Genomic DNA, 14,724 nt, shown 5'->3' on the forward strand with positions numbered 1-14,724 from the left:
CTTGTTTTGATATACAAACACCATCTTCAAGGCAATAGTATTCTCAACCACATGATGTATCAGGCTTTAGATTTGAATCCAACAGACCCCATTTGTTTCAGAGATAATTCTGTCATTTACATCTTCTTGCAAAAGTTTACATCTTTGTAAGCTTACCCCAGATAGAATCTAATGTGAATGGAGGAGGCCAGCTGCTGCAGCATTATAGCATCTACTCCTTAGTGTGCTGACACTTAAAAATCCAAAAGAAACATCTGAGTTGGGCACACCCATATTATTATTTTTGTTTTGTTTTAGAAATGTTCATTACTTTTTTTATTTGCAATGTCATTTTTATACCAAGTCCGAAGAAATCTCCACCTCTGTTTAACCCTATGTTGCTTCATACTGTCTTCATTGCTCCCTTTCTGCCTGCCTCAGCTGAAGTCATATTTACCCTAGACACTAACATAATTCCAGTCTATAAAAGAACTCCGTCAATGAAGGAAACCAAACATCCTTCAGTAAGCTTCAAGAATGTTCCAGGCCTGACACAGAATGAAGAACACTGAACTACCACAGTAGCCAAAAGAAATGGATCAACCAAATGGACGCAGGATACATTGTTGTGTCCTTGTGGATGAACATAGGTGTGACTCACTGACCCAATCCATTATTAGACCTGACTGGACCACACTGAAACATCTGACTGGTAGTGATGACTCAGTATTCCCAAATTCTATTTACAAAGGTCTCCTTTACAGCACAAACCTCACCTATATTTTGCACTTTTAAAAAATATTACATTTGAATCAGTTCCTACCCTCTTTCAAATTTGGAGTTCAGGATTGAGAAGCATTGCCATTCAGCCTTTTCATAGTTTCTGTAAACTTACTTTCATTCACTCAATGATAATGTTCTGATTGAACATTCACCCTAGCTCTTAAAAAACTTTGCCAAATCCTTGTTTGTTCCAGTAAAGTGAAAATGTTTCAGTCTCTTAAGTCATGTCCATAGGAGTCTTATTATTCTGGGGATCATTGCCTTAATCTTGCTCTCTATAGAGGGTATTATTGATCTTTTGCTTAAGAAAGTAAGAAAATCATAAGAAAATGGCAGAATTGGAGTCAAGTGTGATCTGCTCAATGCTAAGCCCCAAGTCTGTACAATCCTTCTCTAGGGAGTATGAATGATGTTTGATTCCATTCCAGAAAGGACAAAGGAAGAAAAATTTCTCTTGAGTGTTGTGTCCTTTTAAAAATGTGAATCTAGCTATAAGATAGTGCCCCTCATAACAAACTCACCTTCTATTAAGCTTCCCTGAGAATTTTTAAAGGGAAAACAATCAAAGCAAAACAGAGGGACTCCAAAAATCAAGAGAGTAGAGTTTGGGAACTTTACAAAGCATTGAAATGTTCAATGTCAAGGAAAGAACAAAGAATGATGCAACAAATAATGCCACTAGAAGAGACCCATAGCTCACAGAGGAGGATGCAGTATTGATATGCTCAATATAGTAGATTCCTGCTTTGGGGAGGAGTAAACAATGGAAAATAACAGAAGAAGGTTGCTTTGAAATGAGGGTATAGTAACAAACTTCCAGCATCCCAGGAAATCCTGCAATGAAATCTCCTAAGGGATGGAACAAGACAATCCTCATACAATGAAGACACATCTCACATTGTGTTTTATTTTCATGTCTAATTCCTTATGCTTCCATTATGTGAACATGGCAGGATTTTTTCCAGTAAGACATTTTGGAATAGCAGGAAATGAACTGAAGGTAACCTAAGGCTGGGCAGAGTTGGAGCAATGTGTACTCTAGATAAATGCTTATTGAGTGCTTGAATGCACCAGCTACATGATCTTGGGGGTAATTCTCAAGCACTAGGAACCTGAGATTGCTCCTCTCAGAATCAGTTTTGAGAGATGTGATAGCACAGTAAAACTTCATTGACTGTGAGTAAATCCCCTGGTATACTGCCAAGACATATTGATAAGTTTAGTGAATGGTGGGGTGAACCCTGCCGTCCTCTCTCTCAGGTTTTCATATTGTTGTCTGTAATTCAGAAAAGAGGTAGTTCAACATGGTAAAGAATATCAAAACAATGAAAAAATCAGCATTACAAATAAAAGTCATATTTTCCATGTTAGATGATAAATTACTGTATAGTTGAAGCTTAACTATACGATAGTTAAAGTATTGTAACTCAGTCAAAAGTAACTCAGGATTCTTAGAATTCAGTCAAAGACTAACTTTTTCCTCCCTTCTAGCTGCTCATTTTCTGGATATTCTTTTAAATTAATACCAGGAAATCCATGACCTGGATTAGATTTAGACAAATAGCAATAAAGATGAAATAATGATAGAATGGGTCCTGTCTCTCCCAGACCAGGAAAAGAAAAGGCAGCCTGATGGTATTGGGGCATCAGTCCAAGGGATTCCCACATTACTCCCCAGAATTTTTTTTCAGTTCTTGTGAGTATAACATTTAGTGCATGTACTGACCAGACTAGAGCACCTTCTACACTGACAAGATCAAGAACCCTCTCTTGTTTAGCCCAAATGCCAAGAAAACGGCTCAGAGTAATTTTCATTTAACGGTTATTCCTACAAGACTCTGTTTGTATGGTCCCTGAAACTTTCCATGCCTTAATATAAAATTATGTCGAAAGGAGTTAGAGTCTGCCAAGTCTCCAGTAAAATTGTTCTGGCTTTTGCTCCGGATAGGTAGCTCTTTTTTCTTGTTTCAATTTATTCTTTTGTTTTCCTATGTCATATAAGACATTTCACCTTGTTCTTGATACAGTAGTTCTCTGTAGATTCTATATTCTCTGAGTAGGTGTGTGTCTAGCTTTATCCATGTTTTCTGTGCTATTAAAGTAGTATCATCCAAAGATAAATAGTCAACTAGCATTTCATAAACGAATGAGCCAGTGAGCTAAGATTGTTTTTGCTAAAATTTACTGGTATTTTTCTGTTTTTGTTTTTTCAGTAAGCCACACAAATAATAAAACACAACATTTAACTTTACAGAATAGAAGATTATGTAAATCTAAAAAGAAAACATTACCCAGTTTTGTTCTCTATATTTTCCAAAAACATAATAAATAGTATGGAACATGTGATCAAGATCATTCATAACTTAGATAGCAAAGCTAATAATTTTTTTACTACAAGAAATAACATTTATAATTTATCTCAAATGAAAAATAATAATCCCCTCAAAAGGTATATAAAACAATGTTGTGCTCCACTGTTTTCTACTCAAGCTAACTTTCACCTTCCATTACATAGACTTTTGACTCCTCTTTTCAAACTCAGAGTGAATACATTAAAAAACAAATCCATCACTCTGGGTACAAGCTGGAAATGTATGCCCTGAAGTCAATGTGACTTGACTTATATTTGGAGACATCCTTTGGGCCCAGGCCCTCTCTTCCTCTTCTCTTAAAGCCTCTTCATACAAAAATAAAAAAGAAAGTGGGTCACGCTCATTGATCCTTGCCAAAAATTCAAGAACTTTCATCTTGGTTGTTTCAGCATGAGCTCTTGGACCCCACAAGAACTCAAAGCATGGGGGATGACTGTTAGATACCTGCTGATATGTCAAATAATTTTGTTGTACCAAGTCTCTTGTCAGAAATTTTCTGGGCTCTCCATAGATGGGGTGCACCTCCCCATCATATATTCCCATTGTATTCAGGAATTCCCAGATACTATCTTCAGAAGCACAGTTCCCTTCTATGAATATCAAGCCAAGAATAAATATAAGGAAGCCATTTCTAGGCATTTTTTGATGTCCACTCAGCTTTTCTTCATAGGTGAGGTTCAGTGAATTGGCAAAGTTATAGGTGTTTCTTATGGCATAGTCTTCCTTTATATCAATGCCAAAAAGCATGTATAGGCACTTAGACGCATCCATAAAGATCACTTGGAATTGTTTCCTGTATTCTTTGCTGATAATCTCTAACATTTCTGCTTTTGTGATAGGTTCCTTCACTTGGTACTTGAAGATCATAGCATATACTAAATCAGTCATCTTTTCTTTTAGTTGACTATTCAACAAAGATTGAGTGTCTTTTGAAGACTGGATAATGCCTGGACTCTCCTCATCCTCTGTGTGGTTATTTTCTTCATCTAAAGTTCTTTGAAATGTGGATGCAATGGAACTCTGAGCTTTCTGAGGGGTCAGTATTCCTGAAGCATACCCCTTTTCCTCAGGGCACTGAAACAGAAAGGAGCTGGAGAATGGGGTGGGGAAGGTCAGTGTCAATGTAGGTAAAGAGACATTTAAATAGGAAAAAGGTATGGAAGATGTATCATAGTCATCATATTCTCTTTTTTCCTCATCTTCCTCCTCATCTCCTTCTTCTTTTTCATACTCTTCCCATTCTTCCATTTCCTTCTCCTTTTCATTCTCATCTTCCTCATTATCTTCTTCCCCTAACTCTTTATTTTTTTCCTCTTCTTCCTCTTCCCTTTTCCCATCTCTTCCTTCTTCTCCCTCCTCTTCACCCTCTTCTTCTTCTTCTTCTTCTTCTTCTTCTTCTTCTTCTTCTTCTTCTTCTTCTTCTTCTTCTTCTTCCTCCTCCTCCTCCTCCTCCTCCTCTTCTTCCTCTTCCTCTTCCTCTTCCTCTTCTTCTTCTTCTTCTTCTTCTTCTTCTTCTTCTTCTTCTTCTTCTTCTTCTTCTTCTTTTTCTTCCTCTTCTTCTTCCTCTGTATCCTCCTCCTCCCCATTCTCCTCTTCTTCAGGTATGGGAACCAATACAAACATCAAGTCCTCCACTTCATTTGGATTTTGAACATCACCCTCCAGACGAAGACATAAACACTTTTGATAACGGCGCATGATGACTTTACAAAAAGCAGTCGGTAGAAGTATGAGCAGATGTGTAGGTGATGAGCTTCCACAAGCCTGGAAAGGAGAGAAATAGTAAATGGTCTCAGCTAAAATTCTCAACCCTTGTGGCTGTGAAAAGAAAAGCCAACTTACAGATCTTCTTAGTAGGATATATCACAGAACTTCACTGGTCAGCTTTCTTTCTAGTTGGCTTTTCCTCTGGGAACTGGTAGCAATATGAGAGAGAGAGAAAAGTTCTCAAGGCACTGAAAGTTGGCAAGATCTTGGGTCACAGGACCCTCCTTGAGATATGTAGAATGGCATACATGGGGGTCTTTTCTCGTCTAGTCTGTTTGTGTCATTGGGGCCTATTCAGCATTTGTATCTCATCTTTGTTCCTGACACTTCCAGATAATCTTCTGTACTGCTGAGAATCTGTGACTGGCATCAATAAGCTAACCACAGTTTCAGAAAGCTCTATAAGAGCAATAGAGAGGCAGCTTGAGCTAAGGCATGCCAGCACAGCTCTGTGCTTCTCAGATTTAACAGGTAAGTCCACATCCTGGGATCACCAGAGTCTGTTTGGCTAGTCTTTTTACAATCACCTTTCCACTAGCATGATTTGGATTCAATGCATCTGGTGGGCTAAGGTCAAATTCTCTGTAGAACTCTCCACATTCCTAAGATTAAGAAGGTTAAGATGTGATGTAACACCATCTTTAAATACAGCTGTTCAGGGACTCCTCAGTGATGGGAAATATTGGCTTAGCTTTGTGAAGAATGCAGCTCTCCTCAGTGAAAGGTACCCTCATGTTCACACTAATGACGGTCAGACATGAGACTCATCCTACTGTGGCTCTTGGGCTACATTCTCAGTTCTTTTAGTGGGAAGACTGATGGTAAAGGTTGAGAAACTGGAGATTCTCTCATTCTTGTAATATTAATCTTCACTGTATGCAGTCTTGATCATTCTGTGTTAACAAGATATCTCATTAGACCAGAAATTGCACTTCTTAAATCAACACTCCTACCCTTAGAAGAAATAAACATGGACAATGTCAGGGTTCTCTAGAGTTAAATAATTTATGGAATGTATATACATATATATGTATATATAATATTACATATATAATTTATTGGAATGGCTTACAGGCTTTAGTTCAACAACATCTAGCTGTGAATGAAAAGTCCAAAAATCTAATACTTGTTCAATCCTAGGAGGCTGTGTATCTCAGTTGATCTTGATATGCTGGAATCCCAAAGGAGTAGGCTCCAATTTCATTGATGGAATGGATGTGCTGACAAGGCAAAAGCAAGCAGGCAAGAAAGAACAATGCTTCTTCCCCCATTGTCTTTATATAGACTTCCACAGAAGGTGTGGCCCATGTTAAGGGTGTATCTTCCAGTCTCAAGACCTATAATAAAGACATGTGTCATCCTACCTTAATATCTGGATTAAAGGCATCTGTCTTCCAGCCTCAAGATCTAGTTCACAAGTTTGCCCTCCATGTTTGGATTGTAGTTCCTTCCAGATGTAGTCAACTTGCCAACCAAGAACAGCCATCACACCCCACCTCTTGTCAACATGTTACACAATCATATCTCTTTATGTCATGAGCAATTTCCAATTGAAAAAGATAAATAAGTCATAATAATGCCTAATCATAATGTAACTGCCACACATACAATCATATTATATATATTTAACCAAGAAATAATTATGTTTAACATGATATAACTATCCCTTGTACAACCGCAAATACATTTTAAATTTAAAAGTCGTAATGCCCTTTTGGGGACATCCTTCTATTACCTCAAACTCACATATTATAACCATTGATATTCTCTTAACTGATGTTACAGCATATGATAGGGAAATTGAACAAAACACAAATATCTATGCGAATACATTCTTAACAAAATACAACAGAAGCACTCATGTCAGTAATTATCTTATTTTTGTAACTGGTCATGTAGCCTTAAATGCTATTATTTAGAACTATTTTCATCTGCTACCCATTCAGTATTCCCTCTACCCTCTGAACACCTCAGCAGACCTTGAATGTTTTTCTTGAGGAGTGATCTATACCTTCATTCCTGATGAGTCTATGTCTTTGGTCATCCTGCCTGGATTAGGCTATTGTAGTTTTCCATTTAGTCACAAGGTACAGTGGCATCAAAGGAAGCCTTAAAGGATCTTCTGCATTCCAGACATAAGCCTTCTTACCTCCATTGTAGAGAGGCAACCCAGTTTCCCCATGGTAATCTGGATCAGTCACCCATCCTCTCACTATTATTCCTTTCTTAACCTTTTGGTTAAAGGGCATTAGAAGTCCAAAGTGATTAGGAGAAAGACTGAGTTTCCAGTTTAATGGAATGTTTTTGAAGCTCCTGGCAGGAGCATTTCTCTTTCTGAAACTAAAACTTCCAGGCCAGCAGAACTTAGGGTTGTGGGAACAGGAAGCAAAAACTTTCTTAGTGGGTCACTAGGAGTGATAGTGAATGAAATTATTCCTTTTTTGAGCCCTTGATTCCTGGGCCCATAGATCCTGGCTATGGGAGAAGCAGCACTATATTTTGGACGCTGATACAAAGTATATTTTGTCTTCTGGAGAATCCTTTTCCCAGCCCTGCAGACTGATACAACTTAATTGGCACTATAACTACATCTTGAAACGGCTATTCCATCTTTTGATCAGGCCAGCTGCCTCAGAATGGTGGGGGATGTGTTAAGACCAGTGCATTCCATGATTGTGGGCCCACTGTCACATTTCTCTGGCTGTGAAGTGAGTTCTTAGGTCAGAAGTAATACTGTGTGGAATACCATGTCAGTAGGTAGGCATTTTATAATTGCATGGATGGTGGATTTGATGAGAAGCACTGAATGCAGGAAAGGCAAATCCATAACTGGAATAAGTATCTACTCCAGTAAGGACAATGTGTTGTCATTTCCATGGAGGAGATGGTCCAATATAGTCAGCCTGCCAGCAGGTTGCTGGCTGGTCACCCCAGTGAATGGTGCCATACTGGGACTCAGTGTTGGACTCTGCTGTTGGCAGATCTGACAGTCAGCAGCAGCTATAGCCAGGTCAAACTTGGTGAATGGAGGTCCATTTTATTGAGCCCATACATAACCCCCATCTCTGCCACCATGGCTGTTTTTTCATAGGCCCATTAAGCAATGGCAGGAATGTCTGTGGAAAGAGGCTGACTGTCAACAAAACACGTCACACATACTAGATACTTTGTTGTGGGACAATTGTCTATATTCTGTCAATTAAGTTTTAAATAAACGCTGATTGACCAGACAGGCAGGACAACAAGACAGGAAGTATAGGTGGTTCAATGAGAACAGGAGAATTCTGGGAAGGAGGAAGCCCATTCCTCCCAAGTCCTGTCCCAACCACAGAAGAAGGAAGATGTGATTGCCCTGCTGAAAAAGGTACCCAGCCATGTGGCTAACATATAAGAATAATGGGTTAATATAAGTTATAAGAGTTAATAAGAAGCCTGAGCTTTATAACTAAAGTAGACCTCTGTGTGATTTCTTTGGGACCTAATGACTGAAGAAACCAGGCAGGACAGAAACCCAGACAACAAGATGAAGAAAACCTCTAAATGGTTTACAGTGTGTTAAAAATATATGCAGGCTAAAGGTTAAAGTCCTTAAAATAAAAAAGAAAGAGAATAGTTGGGTGTGGTGGTAAAAATATATGCAGGCTAAAGGTTAAAGTCCTTAAAATAAAAAAGAAAGAGAATAGTTGGGTATTCTCAGTTAAGAAAAGTTAGGTTTGATCATGGAAGACCACCTGAGAAATCTCTGGTAGGAACAGATGGCCTGGATGTCTGAGTTCTACATCCAGAAAAGATTCAAGACTGCTGCTTGAGATGATCAAGACTCACAGGATACTCTAGTCAGAACTTGATCATAATTCTAAATTTTCTTTAGGTCCCCATAAGATTATCAGCACTCCCAACCAGCAGGAAGTAGCCTGGGAAACTATGCCCACATTCCCCAAAAATGAACTATGGATGTTCTTATGGGGTTTTTTGTGTGTTTGTTTTTGTTTTTGTTTTTTAGAGGGGTAAGTGGTGCGGGACAATTGTGTATATTCTGTCAATTATGTTTTAAATAAATGCTGATTAGCCAGTAACCAGGCAGAAAGTATGGGGGAGGGGGGTGACAACCAGACAGGAAGTAGAGGCGGGTCAATGAGAACAGGAGAATTCTGGGAAGGAGGAAGCCCATTCCTCCCCAGTCCTGTCCCAATCATAGAAGAAGGTAGATGTGATTGCCCTGCTGAAAAAGGTACCCAGCCATGTGGCTAACATAGATAAGAATAATGGGTTAATATAAGTTATAAGAGTTAATAAGAAGCCTAAGCTAATGGGCCAATCAGTTTATAGCTAAAGTAGACCTCTGTGTGATTTCTTTGGGACCTAACAACTATGGGAACCAGGCAGGACAGAAAACCCAGACAACACTAATTGATTAACGAAATGCTCTTTAGCTTAAGTCACCTTTTAGTGAACATTTGCATGGTATATGTGTATCTTCACATCCTTTTCATATTTGGAGAGATCTATCCATATACTTCTTCCCCAGATGTCTTTCTTACAAATTTTCCCATCATGTTCTTTCATAGTCCCTGACCATCCAACCAATCCATTAGCTGAAACCCATAAGTCAGTGAACAATCATACATCTGGCCATCTCCCCTTGCAAACTGTAATACCATGTGTAATGCCTGGAGTTCTGCCCACTGTGAAGATTTCCTATCACCAGTAACTTTCAGGTTTGTCCAAAAAGAGTTTGTCATGCTGCAACTATCTACTTCTGGGTGATGCCTATACAATGTGCAAAACTATCAGTAAACTAGGCCCTAGTCTTTTCTTCCTCAGTCAACTGATCATAGCAAAGACCCCATGAGACTATAGGTGAATATTAAGGAGTAGATGGAATTATTAACAGGAGTAGAAACTGTAGTCATTTGGGTGACTTCTTCATGTAGCTTGCTTGTACCTTAAGAACATGCTCATTCCTGATCTCATATATATTTCCATTTGACAGTTTGCTGCTGTGAACATCATACGTATGATTCAATAGGTCTGATAATAACCAGCTCATGATGGTTAGTTCATATCTCATGGTAATTTTATGACCCTTGTCAAATGTTCAGTTTCTACTAAAGTTCAATAGCAGACCAAGGGCTGTCTTTCAAAGTGAGAAGAGTTGTCTATAGATGATGGCAGAGCCTTGCTCCAAAATCCCAAAAGTCTCTTCTGTGATTCACCTATAAGGGGTCTAGCAAAGGCTCCAAACAGCATCTCTATCAGCCACTGATACCCCGAGTACCATAGGGTCTTCCAAATAAAATGGTCCAAGTGGTAGAGCAGCTTGCACAGCAGCCTAGACCTGTTGAAGAGCCATCTCCTATTTCAGGTCCCACACAGAGCTAGCAGCTGTCTGAGTCACTTGGTACATTACCCAGAGTAACATCCCAAGTGAGGAATGTGTTGTGTCCAGAATCTAAATAGGCCCATTAAATATTGTGCTTCTTTCTTAGTGACGGAAGGGACCTGGTGCAATAACTCATCCTTCATGTTAGAAGGAATATCTCTGAATGTCCCACACCACTGGACTTGTAAGAATTTCACTGTGGTAGAAGGTGCTTGAATTTTGATTGTATTTATTTCCCATCCTCTTATATGCCTATGTGTTGCCAATGAATTGAACGTGGTTACTACCTCCTGGTCATTTAATCCAGTCAGCATAATTTCATCAATATAGTGCATAAGTGTGATATTTTGTGGAAGAGACAATCAAGATCCCTTATAAATCATGACACAGGGAAAGAGAGTTAATATATCTCTGAAGGAAAACAGTGAAGGTATACTGCTGGCTTTGCCAAGTGAAAGTAAATTGCTTCTGGTTGTCCTTATGGACAGGTATCAAGGAAAAGGTAGAGCAATAGCCGCATATCATGTGCCTGGATATGTGTTAATTTTCTCAAGTGAGGATGCCACATCTGGTACAGTAGCTGAAATTGAAGTTACTACCTGATTGAGTTTGATAGTTCATTGTCATTCTCCACGATCCATCTGTCTTCTGCATTGGCCAGAAAGGAAAGTTAAAGGGAGATGTGGTAAGAACCACCACTCTGCATCCTTCATGTCCTTGATGGTGACGCTAATTTCTCTAAACCCACCAGGGATGTGATGATACTGGTTTTGATTCACTATTTTCTTTGGCAGAAGCAACTTTAAAGGCTTCCATTTAGACTTTTTAACCATAATGGCCCCACTCCAGAGGTCAGGAAACCAATGTAAGAATTCTGCCACCTTCTAAGTATATCTATCCTATTTATACATTCTAGAACTGGGGAAATAACAACGGGATTATTTCAGGTACCTACTGGACCTACTGTGAGTCGAACATCAGATAAGACTCCATTAATCACCTGGCCTACATACACTCCTAGTTTAACTGGAGGGCCATAAGGTTTCTTGGGATCTCCCAGAATCAGTATCCATTCAGAACCAGTATCCAACAAACACTGAGAAGTCTGACTGTTTCTTTTCCCCCAGTGTGCAGTTAGCCTTGTAAAGGGCCTCAGGGCCCTCAGGGGAGGAAATAGAGAAATGTTTACTATAAATGTTAAGGTGTTCCATCAGGTTCCTTTCTCAGGGAAACCAGGCCATCACTTCATTCAAGAGGTTCTGGGCCTGCAAACTGTCTCGAGTCTGGAAACTGATTTACTGACTGAGATTGCCTTTTGCCATGATACAATGTGGCCTTTCTTTCATTTGTCTGAGAATTATTCTGCTTATACAGATAAAACAGAAATGCAATAGGCTTCTTATATATTTTATGCCTGGAAGCACCATGCTTGATTAGTCAGTTCCAAAAGTCCATGAGTCATGTCACTATAAAGTTCAATTTTCTTGTGCTGACCATTATGAGTTAGGCCATTATAAACATTATTTTGTCTACATTGCCCATTACGAAAGCTATGATCACCTTTCCTCTGACAATTAAATGTGCCACCTTGCCTCTGCTACCTAGGGGGCCAATTAAACCCATGAAATTTAACTCATCCAGTTGAGCAGCAGCTTCCCCAACCCTAAGGTCTGACCCAAAAATTTCTTCAAATGTTCTGGTGCCCCTTTCACCATTTTTGCATCTTATAGGATTAATGAAGGGCATGTCTTCTGAGCCTTCCCATTGTGGAGAATTAGGTTTTACACAGTGTACCTACTCCGTCATTGCAATTTTCCTGAGTCTTAAAAATCCCTTTATCAACACTAAGTCAACGGGTATCAGGCATCTCCAACTCCTTCTCAGTGGACCACATTTGATAATTGCTTCAGCAAACCATTCAAACAAACTAGTCACACCTTTCTAAACTATGCAAGCTTCCATATTAAACAGTAAATCTCCACTCAGAGAACCCATATCAATAAACTCAACCTGATCTATTTTTATGTACTTTCTGCCATTATCCCACACCCTTAAAATCCATTCTCACACATATTCTCTATACTTCTGCTTGAACAAATTAGCAAAATAATTAAGCTCCATAGTGTAGTGCACTTCCTCATGGACTACACTTTCTATCTCCCTTCTAGAGCCTGCTTTGGCTTGAGTCTATTTATATATCCAGAGGCAACTATTGGTGGCCTTGAAGGACATCAGTATTATATTTTATGGTATTTCTTTCAGAAAAAAGTCACTGCTTGTTTAGAGGACACTGAAGGATTAATTTCCTCAGTGAAAAGAGCAATATTTCAAAGGGTGGGGCTGTGAGTACTACTTCCTCAGGTGAGATAGACCCTTGAGATTCTGAAAGTTTAAAATTCTCAGCTTCAATAGGGCTTTCCCTCACAATTCCATCCCAGGTTATAGGACTTCATGCTTTAAAAATTAATGTTCTTACTTTAATCACTGATATCTTCTGGGACTTGAATTTTTGCTGTAGTTTGGCCAACCTTATAATGAGGACTTTGGTTTGATTTTCTGCAACTTCAGCTCTATGGCTGCAGGAGAGAAGATCATCTTTCAAGGCACACTTAAAAACCTTCAGACTCTTTATTAAAATATGGAACTATTCATCTTTATCATTAAGTTCAATGTGTCCTATACCATACTCTGAAGTTGTTAATTATGTGATGAAGCTTTATTCCTATCCTTTACCAATTTATCCAGAGATATTGAGTAATCAACCAGAAGCATCATTTCCCTTATTCCTCCCAAACTGTGACAACTTTCATATATAGGGCTATTAAATCCATTGCTACTCACTATTAATAAACCAAAATAATCAAAGACATTTATCTCTTTAAGTTTGAAGTATAGTTTGCAGCATGGACTTTTAGTACTCTTTGACCTCCTAGGAGAGAGAGGTACTGGAGAGGTTTCAGTACCTGAAGATGCTGGTGAATTTGAAGGTGCTAGATAACTAAAAAGCATATTCCAGATACTTAAAAGACTTATCCTTTTACTTCTGTTTCTATAGAATCACTCTGATATCAAAATCTGTAATAGTCAGGATTCTCTGAAGTCACAGCATCTTACATGTATGTGTGTGTATAATTAATTGGAATGACTAACAGGCTGCAGTCCAACAATGGCTAACTCTGGGATGATTATACATGCCTCAAAAATTTTGCTCCCCCCTGATTTACAAAGTGGAATTTAAATTCCATATTTTCATATTTTGTCCTAAATGGCTGGTAATAATGAAAAAGTTCTCCAAAAGTTCCTTGCAATATTCACAAACCTCCTCAAATCTCTCTTTATTATTTTCCAATTCTAAGAATCATCTTTTGCCTACCATAGCCTACCCTCTACATATCTCACCTTCCTTTGAGTCTTACATGACTGAGGCTGTATATAATGGTTAATGCCATGACCTTCTATGGAGTTTCCCAGAAAAACTGACTATGGAGGCAGGACTGGCATCCCACCCTTCCATGGGAAAGGACAAGGATCAGTCTTTAATCTGGGCTCTGCCCTTCAATGATGGACCTCAGTTTTGCTAACCAAATAAGTCCAACTCCCTCCGAAGTAGTAGTCTCACCTCCCTCGATTCCAAGATAGAGCTTTTGAAAATGCCCATCACTCATCCTGACTAAATTCTATCACGGTAGCTGATGCAGAAGACAGTGCAGCCCTCTCTACTACAACACTGCATACCAGTGTGAAGCATGATTAACATTAACTGAGACAGAAATAGGGTTTCAACCTGAAGACCAGAAAAGCCAGCTCTTACTTTGACCTCAGTCCGAAAATGGCTATCCTGACTCTAAGAATCTCAAACTAAGATTGAGGTGTGTGTTGCCACTGCCTGGTCTGTAAGGCTGACCAGTGGGGCTGTTTCACTCTCTTATCTTCAGGCAAGTTTTATTTAGTAAAATACAAATGAAATATCACTACACCAACAAGACAAAGAAAACTTCATTATTTTCTATTATACTTCTTTATTAAGGAAATTTTCTGAATATTTTTTTCCAGGCTGGAAAGGTTTTCCTACTTTTTGGAATACAATCAATGTCCAAAAAGATTCTCCTTATTCAGACCAAGGACACAGAGATAAATAGTTAAAAGTGGGATCTGAAAAGGGAGGGGGGAAAAGTGATGCAATTCTAATTATTTAAAAAACATGTTTTAATAGTTTGAATTAGAATGCTCCAAAGGCTCATATATGTGCATGTTTGGTCCATATTTGCCAGAGTGGGATTTGGGGTTTCAGAAACGCATGCCAGGCCCAGTTTCTTTCTCTCTCTGCATACAACCTTGGATAAGAATATAAGCATTCAGCTTCTGCTCCAGCACCATGCCTGCCTGCTGCCAGACTCCTCACCATTATATAGTTGTAGACACACCCTCTGAAACTGTAAG

General features: G+C 38.9%; 1 protein-coding gene across 1 annotated transcript; it reads right to left on the reverse strand.

Moving 5' to 3' along the window:
- Positions 1-3,314: 3,314 nt before the first annotated feature.
- LOC130867485 (melanoma-associated antigen B4-like) lies at positions 3,315-4,832 on the reverse strand. Its single transcript, XM_057759519.1, has 2 exons — positions 4,499-4,832; positions 3,315-4,420 (listed from the first exon to the last, which is right to left on the reverse strand). The coding sequence occupies exons 1-2, from the start codon at positions 4,830-4,832 to the stop codon at positions 3,315-3,317; spliced, it is 1,440 nt and encodes a 479-aa protein (XP_057615502.1).
- Positions 4,833-14,724: the final 9,892 nt, after the last annotated feature.

Source organism: Chionomys nivalis, chromosome X (genome assembly GCF_950005125.1).
Source record: "Chionomys nivalis chromosome X, mChiNiv1.1, whole genome shotgun sequence".
Classification (NCBI taxonomy): domain Eukaryota; kingdom Metazoa; phylum Chordata; class Mammalia; order Rodentia; family Cricetidae; genus Chionomys; species Chionomys nivalis.

Coding starts and splice junctions, on each gene's coding strand:
- LOC130867485 (XM_057759519.1), bottom strand. CDS start 4,832: ATGCGCCGTTATCAAAAGTGTTTATGTCTTCGTCTGGAGGGTGATGTT. Junction 4,421..4,498: donor AGAAGAAGAAGAAGAAGAGG/GTGAAGAGGAGG, acceptor AGTTAGGGGAAG/AAGATAATGAGGAAGATGAG.